The 12,351-nt window shown below is 39.3% G+C and overlaps 1 protein-coding gene across 1 annotated transcript; it reads left to right on the forward strand.

Moving 5' to 3' along the window:
• The first annotated feature begins 2,440 nt into the window (after positions 1–2,440).
• PRL (prolactin) lies at positions 2,441–12,143 on the forward strand. Its single transcript, XM_058176885.1, has 5 exons — positions 2,441–2,480; positions 4,253–4,434; positions 6,195–6,302; positions 8,250–8,429; positions 11,952–12,143. The coding sequence occupies exons 1-5, from the start codon at positions 2,441–2,443 to the stop codon at positions 12,141–12,143; spliced, it is 702 nt and encodes a 233-aa protein (XP_058032868.1).
• Positions 12,144–12,351: the final 208 nt, after the last annotated feature.

A 12,351-nucleotide genomic window follows, 5' to 3' on the forward strand; every position in this document is an offset into this window, starting at 1 on the left:
GACTGAAATAACATTATCCATTTTCGGTTTTTAAAAATAACACCAGCATAAGTGTTAGACTGAAGATTTTGTTGCAAGACAGCAACAAAATATTGTTTATTCAGTATGGGAGTCCACAAAGAACTATGGCACCTTAGGGTACAATAGGGGTTGTGCCAATGTCCATACTAGAGGTGTGAGGAGGAAAGGTGGCATGGGGGGGGGCCCCTGACATCTCCTTTGGTGCTAACAATGGACACCAGAAAACCCAAGGTTCAACTTTTCCCCCTTCTCTCCCAATGTTTTCATTATTATGGGAAATAAATAAGTAAATTGACAGAAGACATGTTTTCCCAATTATTTTAAGCAATTTATATAGCTGCCCATTTCATTTCTTTTTTTCCCTTTTTCACCACCATAGCGCAAAAAATGGGGTGGAAGTTTCTCTGCATTGATAGTCCCATGGTAAAGCTAGCTACTCTCTTCAGCTTCACAGTGGGGCTGCTGGCTGCAGCTCTTCTCCAGCAACTGCATGGTGCTGATGTGAAGCTGTGGGCAACTTCATTAGCGGGCTGCCAGCCACTTCTGCAGCATTGCTATAGCAAAGCTATCCATAGTGAAGCGGGTGCCCATGGTTTCATTACAGGGCTTCTGCAGTAGAACTGCCATCTGCCAGCTTTGCAGAAGAACATTCTATAAGGTAAAGGTTTGCCTGTCCAGTCATGTCCAACTCTAGGGAGAGATGGTCTTAGCCAATGGAGCCAGTGTTGCCTGAAGACATTTTCTGTGGTCATGTGGCTGGCATATCTGTATACCAAATGCTGTTACATTCCCACCGAAATGGTACCTATTAACCTACTTGCATTTGCATGCTTTCGAACTGCCAGGTGAGCAGGAGCTGGGGCAAGAAACGGGAGCTCAACCCATTGCATGGCACTCGAGTCTCAAACCCAGGCCATTCAGCTGACAATCTTAGCATCTTTAACCGTTGAGTCATCATGCCCCCCCAACATTGTACACTTATGGCAACATTCTATAGCATTCTATTCTAAGTCATAGAGATGAACAGCAGTACCAAGCTGTGGAGGGTATTGTAAACTATAGTACTTTTTTTTTATCACAATCGAAAGTCAAGGAGCATGGAAAACAAGTGGAGGCTACCCTCGTAGTAGCCAGAGCCAGGTTGAAGATGAGTTCGTGGTTTCATTTCCTTAACCTGAATGGGGCTTCCTCATGCCTCAGTATGCAGGATATGTGGCTGAGTTCATAATACAAACTACCTGAGATAGATAAGCTCGTGGTTTCTCTTCTCTGCTCCTGTCAATGTGTTTCATAGACTGCTAAGGGAGAAAATCTTTTAACAGGTTTTCTGCTTGATCAAAAGATTCTCCTTTGTTTACTTGCTTTTAATGTACCAGAGAAAACAAGTGATTCTTTTCATGCATCCATTAAAAGTTCTGTTCAACCGTTTTGCTTTACTTTCCTTTGTTTTCCCATACCAATATCCAGAACATGGTCAGAACCTGCAAAAGAATGTAGAGTAGGAGTTAGAATGGCTACACCCCTGCACACACAAAAACACATAATATATAGACCAGGGGTGTCAAACTCATGTCATCATGGCAGTGTCACGTGATGTATCAGGACTTTTCCCCCCTTCGCTAAACTGGTCGTGGGCATGGCCAGCATGTGACGCATCTGGCCCATGGGCCGTGAGTTTGACAGCTCTGACATAGACAAACTGCCCATACAGAGATGATTACAATTTTCTGCTTCTCCTTCTTACATATTAATAATAGTCTTTTTCTAAATTTACATTTAATAAATTTATACACCCTATCAAAGAGCAAGTTTTATTGTCCACATAAAATACTCTTTTCTCAAACTGTATCTTAGCAAATTGTGAAATTATCCAATCGTTTCAATAATCAAAATGATCAGCACATTTTGTCAAAGTTTCTTTCCCCATCTTGAATCTCTACCTCCATGATCAGGTATGCTGTATATCACATAACAGTGTTTTCCTTTTTTCAAAGTTATTCCTATATTGGCAATATATAAAGTTCATCTCTGATAATTGTGAAGACATTAATGAATCAAGAAAAATCAAGATCAGCTATAATTTGAAATGGTTTCTGTATTTGGGTGGATCTATCTATCTATCTATCTATCTATCTATCTATCTATCTATCTATCTGTCTGTCTGTCATCTATCTATCTATTCTCTTGTAACCAACTCAATCAGGCGTCCATAAACTTTTACTAAAATGAATAGGGTAATAGGAGCAATTTGATGTTTATAATTATGAACTTTAATCTGAGCTACAGAGTGATCAGCAAAGAAAAAACAAAATCTACTACATTTATGCAAGTTTGTCATCAAGGTGTATATAAAAATGGAGTCTTCAGGTGACAAAAATCAAAATTCCCATCGTGTATTTGACAAAGCACGGTTGCAGAGATGGTTTCTGCTATGACCAACAGGAAGACTTCATTGAAAGGTATGTCTTATTTATTATTTATTTATTTCCATGTTTTTTCTGAATAAGATCAATTTTGTAAACAAGTAACAACACATTTTTGACTGATAGAAATTAAGCATTTCACAATCAGTTATGCAAGCGAAACTTAAGAATTAAAAAAACATAGTGGAAATCCTATGAAATAAATGGGAAGTCCACAAAACCACATTATGTCCTTAAGGGATGGATTATATCCGTGGTTTAGCATTATTTTATACTAAAAAGAGTATCAGATGTTGTCAGTGCTTTCAATTTATTTAAAAATAAAACCGTTACAATGCTGCTTTTCTGGACCACTCTAACCAGGATAAAGTGCAAACCTATGAATGACCAAACAGACATAAATTTAATTAAAAGCTAATGGAGCACCTACATGGAATACTGTATATAAGATTATGCCCAGCCTATGCTTTCCCCAGGCTACCAAAGTATTAAAGACTTGTGTATGTTAGTATCATTTATTATAGTGTATTCAATGTAATTTGCTCCATGTGGGTGTCCATAGAATTGAAATCTGAAAATATTGCAATTTGCAGTGAGATTGATGGACTCGTTACAGTGACAGGGGGTGGACTATTGGAAGACCAACAAAAATCAGGTTAGAGGAAGATTGTCAAAAAGCAAATCTATCTATGATATCAACTCCATGGCACAAAAAGTATCAACTCATCTTTATAGAATTTAATTATGTTTGGCAATAGCTCCTTTCCATTCTTTGAATTTTAAAAGAGAATTGGAAACTCAGAGGTTCAGCTAGCTCCAATAAAGATGCTACACTATTGCTGCAGTTTGGACATAGCTAAACTTTGGACTCACTATTCCTACAAAAGGTTTTCCAAAGCAAGGTCCAGGATCAGTTTCACACAATAGACACAGTGCTGGGTATTGAAAAAACATGTTAGAATGCAAGTCAATGTACTGAATTCAGAGCAGGGAAAACTACCATATATTTGATCAAAATGGTTGTTCAGGGAAGCAACTTTGTCTGCTGGGTATGGAGCTGCATAGTGCAAAACTGAAATCTTTTTGATTCCTTACATATGATTTATATAATGGGAAGTGCAAAAGTCTGATTCCTGGGATTTCCAGTATGCTCAGGATCTGCTATGCCACTAGGCTGTAATTTTTCCCAAGAAATCAAACTTAGCTTCTGCCAACATAAACTTCATTTATTTGGTACATGCTCTTAGCACAATCATTTGCTTTTGTAAAAAACAACAACAACAACAGGGCATAGGGCATTGTCTAATCAATGTACTGATTTATCAGTAATTAATTTTAAAGGTTTTATATGAGACATGATCTCAAGAGGTCTTTGGCTCTTTTCAGATATTCAGCACCAACTCTCTGTAAAAGTTATTCACGCCAAAGACCTTAAACAGCACAGCTGCTGAAAATTTGCAGGCAGCACCCCAAGACAATCAAAAATCTAGATTGTGACCTACTTACCTTCCCTCAAATTTAATTTTAAAACCATATGTTTGTCAAGAAGGAAGTCACTCTTGGAAACGGCTATAAAGGAAAGGGGTTTAACTACACTTCCACTCTTTTACACTTATTGTTGCTATGATTATTGTTATAACATCGCTTATATCCTATTTCTACAAAGGTGAAAAGGTTGAATTCCTCTCATATGGTTATTTAACAAATCAAGCATTAAAGTAAGAGGTCACGGAATACCAAATAGAGTGTTTTCTTTTCTTGATTTACTTCCTCTTATGGGTATCTGTCTTTTTCTTTTTGTCTTCAAGGCCTGTTTCTAGCCACCATGCTGCTGGCTAATATGTTCCTTTCAAGGAAGTGTGTAACATCTTCACCCATTTGCCCTAATGGGTCCGACAATTGCCAGGTTTCTCTTGGGGACCTTTTTGACCGGGCTGTTAAACTATCCCATTATATCCACTCTCTGTCTGCTGAAATATTCAACGAATTTGTAAGTATTTTGGCATAAGGGAAAAACTAATCCTGTAGCAGAGGCTAAACCATGTGTTCCTGAACAACAACTCCAGGTATCCCTTGTCAACTATAATCATTTCTGGACTTTCCGGGAATTGTAAATCAGTAACATCTGAACTTCCTCAGGTTGGCCACCAGTGTTTTGTGACGGCCATTTTGATTTTTTAATCATAGTTTTCTTATTTCTTCTGGTTCAGTTTCACAATGGGTGAAATATAAAGTATTGGCTCAGTGTTTTATTATCTATATGGAAATGTAATTTCATAAGGCTGCTTTTATTATTGCTAGGTTGTACCAGGCAGATGTTATTGCTTAGTGAAATTAAAAGATTCTTAAACTACAGGTAGTCCTTGACTTACAGCCATTTATTTAATGACTGTTTGAAATTATAACGGCGCTGGAAAAAAACACCTTATGACTGCTTTTCACACTCACGACTGTTGCAGCATCCCCACGGTCACATGATCAAAATTCAGATGCTTGGCAACCGATCCATATTTATGACAGTAGCAGTGTCCTGGGATCATGTGATCGATCCCCTTTTGTGACCTTCTCACAAGCAAAATTAATAGGGAAGCCAGATTCACTTAAAAACAGTGTTATTAACTTAACAACTGCAGTGATTCACTTAACAACTGTGACAGGAAAGGTATGTGGTGGCGCAGTGGTCAGAAGGCAGTATTGTAGGGCTAACTCACTGCTTACACCAGGAGTTCGATTCTCACCAGCTCAAGGTTGACTCAGCCTTCCATCCTTCTGAGGTCGGTAAAATGAGGACCCGGATTGTCTAGGGCAACATGCTGTCTCTGTAAACCGCTTAGAGAGGGCTGGAAAGCACTGTGAAGTGGTGTGTAAGTCTAAGTGCTATTGCCATCGCTAAAATGGAGCAAAATTCACTTAACAACTGTCTTGCTTAGCAACAGAAATGTTGGGCTCAATTGTGGTTGTAAGTGGAAGACTACCTGTATTTGTGGAAAAATTATCAAAGCCCCTTAATAAACTAAGCTTTACACAAGCTTTTGAGTGTATTTCTAGATTGGAATTCAACAAGATATTACGTTTCATATCTTCAAATTGAGATAAGAAACAGAGTTTTCAGAGTCTGCGCTAATACACTTTTCCTCAGTGAAACAAGCTCACCTCTATTCCTTTTAAAGTTAGATGTCCTATTATTTCTTACGGTGCAAGTCTAGGAAATGGGATTGGACAGATAGTTAAAGTCTCATTAATAGATCCATTGTAGCGAAAGCTTCATCTACCCTGGGGAACTGAACCTCAACAAAGGATGTGGAAGAAAGAAAACATTGTCTTCTGTACACAGAAGTCATTTAAAGTAACAAAATGAAAACGTGCAAGACTAAGTAACAAATGTCCAAGTGAAAGATTTGCTCAGAGAAAAATAACTAAATGCATGCAAGAAGGCTATTTTGGAGTAGGGCAGAAAATATACTCTCTGAGGAACTGTGGGATGTGGGCCACTTTATACCATAAAGAAGCTTTTGTTAATATGGGAAAACACGATGCTTAAAACTGGTGTTTTTTCACAGTATACATAGAGGCAAATCACCTTTGACTAAGCCATGCAGTAAGGTTGGGAGACGACAAAACTAATGCCCTCCATAACTCTAGAATACATTTTACAAGACAACCAATGAGAGCAAAAAACAGTCTATTCCCCCCCCACCCCCAAAATCCTGGTTATCTACTTCACTAAATGTCATCTTTGTTTACTGTCAGGATGAACGCTATGCTCAGGGCCGGGGTTTCATTGCAAAGGCCGTTAACAGCTGCCATACTTCTTCCCTAACCACTCCTGAAGATAAAGAACAAGCTCAGCAGATACATGTAAGTTGTCTCGGTTGGCTGACAGATGCGAGCAAGTTCACCAGAAGTCTGATGAATTCCTTTCAAAGCATACAGTTACCATAGATAAGAGTTATAAAAGGGCAGGTCTACCATTGCTCCACCTCTGTAAAGTGGTAGGAATCAGCAAAGCGCAAAACGCGGAAGCATGCTCTGACCTAGATGAACGAAAAAGAAAGACAATATGTTCACAACACAAAACAAGTTTGGTCTTTCACAAGGCTGGAAAAATCCAGGGAGGGTTGATGAAAGCACATCTCCTTTATCTGTCCTAAGAAGAGATGGGGAGATGGTATTTTTGTATGAAGAAAACAGTAGTTTATAGACAAAATAGTCCCTAGCAGGGGAAAAAAATACATCTGGCAAAAATGGAAAAAATAATTCTAAAAGGTCAGGGGCTAGAATTCTATTGCAATGATCTCTTGATAATTATATTACAATAGAGCAGTGTTGGTCTTCTTGTGTGTCGGCCTGCATGCTGGAAGCGGCACATGAAACCATCCCGCAATGAATGTGCGGCCTCGCCGGCTCCTCTGCCATGGTCCTGTGTTCAAACATACGCCGGTCAGCTGGCCATCGCATGCGCAGGGGCAGCGGACCCCGGAAGAGTGGCGGTCCATCACACATGCGCGAGCCGGCACCCAAACACCTGACAAACAGCTGGCCATTGCACATGTGTGCGATGTCAACCTGGAAGGTCGGGTGCCGGCTCGCACATGAGCAATGGACCACTGCTCTTCCAGGGTCTGCTGCCCTTGCGTGTGTGACGGCCAGCTGACTGGAGTGCATTTGAGCACAGGAAGAGGAGCCGGCGAAGCGACGCATTCATCGTGGGACGGTTTTGCGTGCCGCTTCTGGCCCACGTGCCATAGGTTCACCAACACTGCAATAGAATATTACAATTATATTACAATAGAATATTGTAATTATATTACAACAGAAACTTGCACACAAGTTTCCTCAATGTTCCAGTTTCAGAAATAAAACACACCTTATTGAATAATCGCATTTTAAAGAAAGTTTCTCCTCTGTGCACTCGAAGAGGAAATCTTTGGAATGTGAAGGTATCGCTCGAGAGCCCATTCCTATTGATTTAATTTCAAATGCCATTCATCCACTGAATAATCTCCCTTTTCAGAAAGCAAAACATGTGCCACAAATATTTGAGATATGTATGTGTCTGGCATTTATCTGTGTTTGCACGGGGTACTTGGGATGTTTGAGCCATTCAATATAGTAGCACAATAGCAATTCTCCCAAGGGAAGCAGGAAGAAATTTATGGCAGAGAACAGATGCATTTTTTTGCGATGTAGGTAAGGAAAGTGAAAAGTGATCGTGTCAACACTGGAGAGGTCTCAAGGACAGGCACAATGGCTAGGAGGATCCTTGGAAAGCCAAGAGCCCTTTGATCTTTCAGCTCATCTCAAGCAGTGGCAAAGTTTCAAAAGAAAAGAAATATTCCCAGAAGCAAAACACTTGAAATCAGGCTTGTGTCTGGGCATGTTTGCAGGATTTGATGTAGACACAATAAATGCTTCAGGATGAGATATTAAGTGGCCTACCACAGATCACATCTTCCATTATATCTTCAAATATTTTCTAGATCTCTTATTTCTAAAAATGTATCATTAATGCTCAGGCTAAACTCTGGATTAAATGGCATTTATGCAACAAAGATAAATGGAGTGATTTCTACTAGCAGGGCAGATAATTTACTGAGAGTCTGATGTTTAGGGCATTCTCTTATCTAGTTACCTTTAAAAGAAAAACACCTCGCAATTGCACTATAGCCTGTAGTTTAGCTATATCTGATAAATGGACAAAATTGCAGTAAGGACATTTTAAGGTAGGCTTGATATAAAGAAAAATGTTCCATATCTGCTGTGTAGATTTTGCACACTAACTGCAATTTTGTTGCCAATGAACAGCACGAGGACCTATTAAATCTAGTTTTGAGTGTACTCCGTTCCTGGAATGACCCTCTATTGCACTTGGTCTCTGAAGTTGAACGAATCAAGGAAGCTCCTGATACCATTCTTTGGAAGGCCATGGAGATTGAGGAGCAAAATAAACGACTTCTTGAGGGGATGGAGAGAATAGTGGGACGGGTGAGTCAAAAAAATAATAATAATCCTCTGAAGTCCTTCCAGCTTCATAACACTATTCAAAATGTATAAAATGAGACAGATTTTTTTTGGCTGTTTGTTTGGATTAAAATGCTTCAAAGAAAGAAAGTAAGAAGTTAAAAGTGTCAGCAAAACCTTTCAGATCTGGAGATCTGTTTGGCATGTATAAGGAGCAGCAAAATATCTTGTTCTCTACTAATAAAAAAGTTACTAAGTGCCAAACAACAAAGCATAAAGCTGATCTTGTAATTTTTTCTTAACCCTAAAAAAAGGACATGGCCCAACCTAGACTGAGACTCAGCAAACAGGGTAGGAGAACTTTTAACTTGCTTTTATCTTATTTTTTATAAAATTAACATTGTTCTCCTGCACATGAAAGTGCTGAAAAAACAATAACTTTCATTGATATCATTTTTTTCTTTTTAACACTTCCTTGCAGAGAGGGAATTTAATCTTCCTCTTGCCTTCTATACAGGCTGGGACTACAAAAAAAGCCTAGTTTTTTTTTAAAAATCTCAAAATCAGCTGCACATTACAAACTTAATATGCCATATAGTGAGTTTGAAAGCAGCTGATAACATTTTTTAACATATGTAGTAGGTATGTGCCTTAGAAAAGTAACAGAACGAGCAAGTCTGTGCCATGAAGGAAGGCAATGAATAAAAGTTGTTGCATATCTAGTACATACAGCTATCCATTCTGAGCAAGGGTACTAAACCTTCTTCACAACCATATTGTTGTATTTGCTGTTTTCCTGATCTGCCAGGAGTAGGCTAATATGACTGCCTTCCATTCTCAAGTTAGTGCAAGTCATGCTTACAACACTTAATCTGAAAATGCCTGCATGTTCAAGCATTTCAGATTATCATTACTTGCTAATATTTTACTAGCACATGAGTCCTAGATTACTAATACCTAGATGGGATCCTGACAAGCCCTACTGTTTTCTGGAGTTAGTTACACAACATCAGGTAGAATGCTTCTCTTTTTCCATCTAAAGATATTCAGCCTATAATCCCTCCAATCGTAGATTTAAAGTATTCATCCTTTAGACTGGTGGTGATCTTTTTAGGTTGCCTCTGTTGAACTGCCAAATGATACAAGTTGGATATACCGTAGTATCTACAGCAAACTTTCCCAATCTAATGCTCAACACTGTCTGAACATTGTACATGTTGGTACAAGATATTTTGAATTGAATTGAATACTTTACTTGGCCATGTGATTAGACAGATAAAGAATTTGTCTCTGGTACAAAAGCACTCAGTGTACATGCAAAGCAATAGAATAACAATAATAGCAACAATAATAATGATGATGATGGTGTCAATAAAAGGAGGAGTAAAAAAGATAATAAAAAGGATAAATAATATGACAGACATATTACATGGGTTAAAAGATATTAGGCAGCACTGAGAGAATTTAGTATTCAACAGAGTGAACATTTTACTTATATTTCACCAAAAGAAAAACACTCTTTTGTAATACAAGTTCATGACAAGATATATATACAAGATAATTAGAATGCACTTTGCATGTTACAGCTGCAAAGTAAACAAGTAAGACATGCATGTCTACTTTCACCAATCAAAGGCTTTTATTATAGTGAAATCAAATACAATATCCCCCCCCCCCAGAATTTACCTTACCCTGCTTTAATTATTGGGTATTTTAAGATGTAAGCCAAGATCTGCTCAGATTCCAAATTACTATCTGAGAAATCCACAGTCATAGCTCCATATCTATAATCTATATTTTGTTTATCCATTCATTCAGCAATCATTCAAAATTACAATCGCTTTGAAAAAGGAGACTTTAAAATGATTCTCGGAGTTCTGACCCCCACTGTCATGAGATCATGATCTGTGTGCTCGGCAACTGATTTCTGCTTTTGATGGCTGCAGTGTCCTCCAATTGCCACTTGCTATCTTTCTTGCCAGCTTGCCTCAAGCAAGAGTCAATGGGGAAGCTGGTAGGAAAGATCACAATCATTCTGGTACAGGGGTCTGCAAACTTGGCTCTTTTAAGACTTGTGGACATCAACTCCCAGAGTTGAACTTTGGGAGTTGAAATCCACAAGTCTTAAAAGAGCCAAGTTTGCAGACCCCTGCTCTGGTAAACTATTCGCACCATTCCCCACCTGGCAACTGCTGCCCCTGGCTCCACTGCATTTGTGCCACACCTTGTGAGTCATTCATGCACCCTCTATACCTGGCAGCAGGCATCCCCAATCCTACCACACTTGCATTGTGCATGCACTTTACCTGCCTGCCTGGTTGTGAGCCATCTAGGGCTTGTTTAACAACCCACACGGTTGCTAAGTGGTGACATCATCCTTTATATGACTAATTACTTAGCAATGGATCTGGTCCGTTATTGTCATTAACTGAGGACTATGTACAGTATGTATGTATATATGCATGTATGTATGTATGTGTATTTGTTTTCTGAGGTTTTCACGGGTGTTTGTAAGTAGGTCTTTGGTTGTTCGGGTTTTCTCCCGTGTAAAATTGGAAGTGTCTTGGTGACGGGAAGCCCCCATCCAATCAGAGCACAGCCAAGCTCCCACCCAATCAGTTCAAACCCCCACTAGCAGTTAAAAGGAAGAAACAGCTGCGATCACACATTGCTCCCAGAAGCACGAAGCTGAAGCCTGAAGATGATGAATGAGACTTCGTCGAAACGTTGCCAAGACACTTCCAATTTTACATGGGAGAAAACCCGAACAACCAAAGACCTACATGTATGTGTAAATGTCAAGGTTCCAGAAATACCTCTTCTGCGTAAAAGAGACTCGGAGGCATCTTTTCTTTTTCTCAAAGTCCTTTACTAGCATGAGGAGACTGGCACACGATGAGTGCAATTCCCAAAACTGAAGTTCCGGATTCGTTTCCCCAGTTATACAAACCCCAATAGTCCCACCCCCCTGACCCCTCTGACGATCACACGGTCCCACGTTCTTCCAGTTCATTCGAGTAACTTCTTGCCACTCTTCCTGCAGACGTGAACACCATCCGACCTTGACCGCTGGAAGAATGTTACCATACCCCTCAACCCCCCCTCCTCCCCTCAAGATAAAAATGTGGCAGTGTCTGGAAACCTAAAGTTTAATATGGTTTCCAGGCCTGACAGTATGTATATATGTGTGTGTGTGTGTGTGTGTCTCTCTCTCTGTGTGTGTGTGTGTCTCTGTGTGTGTGTGTGTGTAATCTACTGATAGTATCTGTTCAAAGATGGGGAAATTTTAGGAGCAAAACTATTATCTTAAGCCTAGAACAAGTTTAAAGCACGCATTTTATCTAATAGAACGGAACACCAATACATTTTAGCTCCTAGGAATCCCTCTATTTCTCTGGCCCCACCCATTTTGGGAGTGTAGCTCTGCATCTATCTTCCTAACTGGGTTTGTATGGAAGGTGTGTGTCTCTGCTTTAAAAAATGATCAACGTTTATTTAGCAATTGTGAAATCATCAAAGTTTATTTTGATTTTGCACTTTCCTTAGGTTCGCCCAGATGACTTAGGCAATGAAGTCTATTCTAGATGGACTGGTCTCCCTTCCCTCCAATTGGCTGACGAAAATTCCCGCCTCTTCGCCTTCTACAATCTGTTGCACTGTTTGCGTCGGGACTCCCACAAAATTGATAACTATCTGAAACTCCTGAAGTGTCGCCTCATTTATGACAGCAACTGTTGAACAGCTGTGCTGTCACTTTATTAAAATGATAGCACCACATCTTTTTAAAATACTCTGCTTTTAGCCTCACTGCTTTTATGTATACTTTATAGAAAATCTCAGCTTGCAGAAAACGATTTAGAGACCCATTATGTTCACTTCTTTCTGGTTAAACTGTTAGATAAACTGTTTTCTGTTGAGAGCACTTTCATTCAGATTGCAGCAATAT

This window comes from Ahaetulla prasina, chromosome 3 (assembly GCF_028640845.1).
Source record: "Ahaetulla prasina isolate Xishuangbanna chromosome 3, ASM2864084v1, whole genome shotgun sequence".
NCBI lineage: Eukaryota > Metazoa > Chordata > Lepidosauria > Squamata > Colubridae > Ahaetulla > Ahaetulla prasina.

What these genes read in the sequence shown, in the direction of transcription:
- PRL (XM_058176885.1), top strand. Translation starts at nt 2,441, where the DNA reads ATGGTTTCTGCTATGACCAACAGGAAGACTTCATTGAAAG. An exon ending in CAGGAAGACTTCATTGAAAG is followed by an intron (nt 2,481 to 4,252) that starts GTATGTCTTATT and finishes TTTGTCTTCAAG; the next exon opens with GCCTGTTTCTAGCCACCATG. An exon ending in CTGAAATATTCAACGAATTT is followed by an intron (nt 4,435 to 6,194) that starts GTAAGTATTTTG and finishes GTTTACTGTCAG; the next exon opens with GATGAACGCTATGCTCAGGG.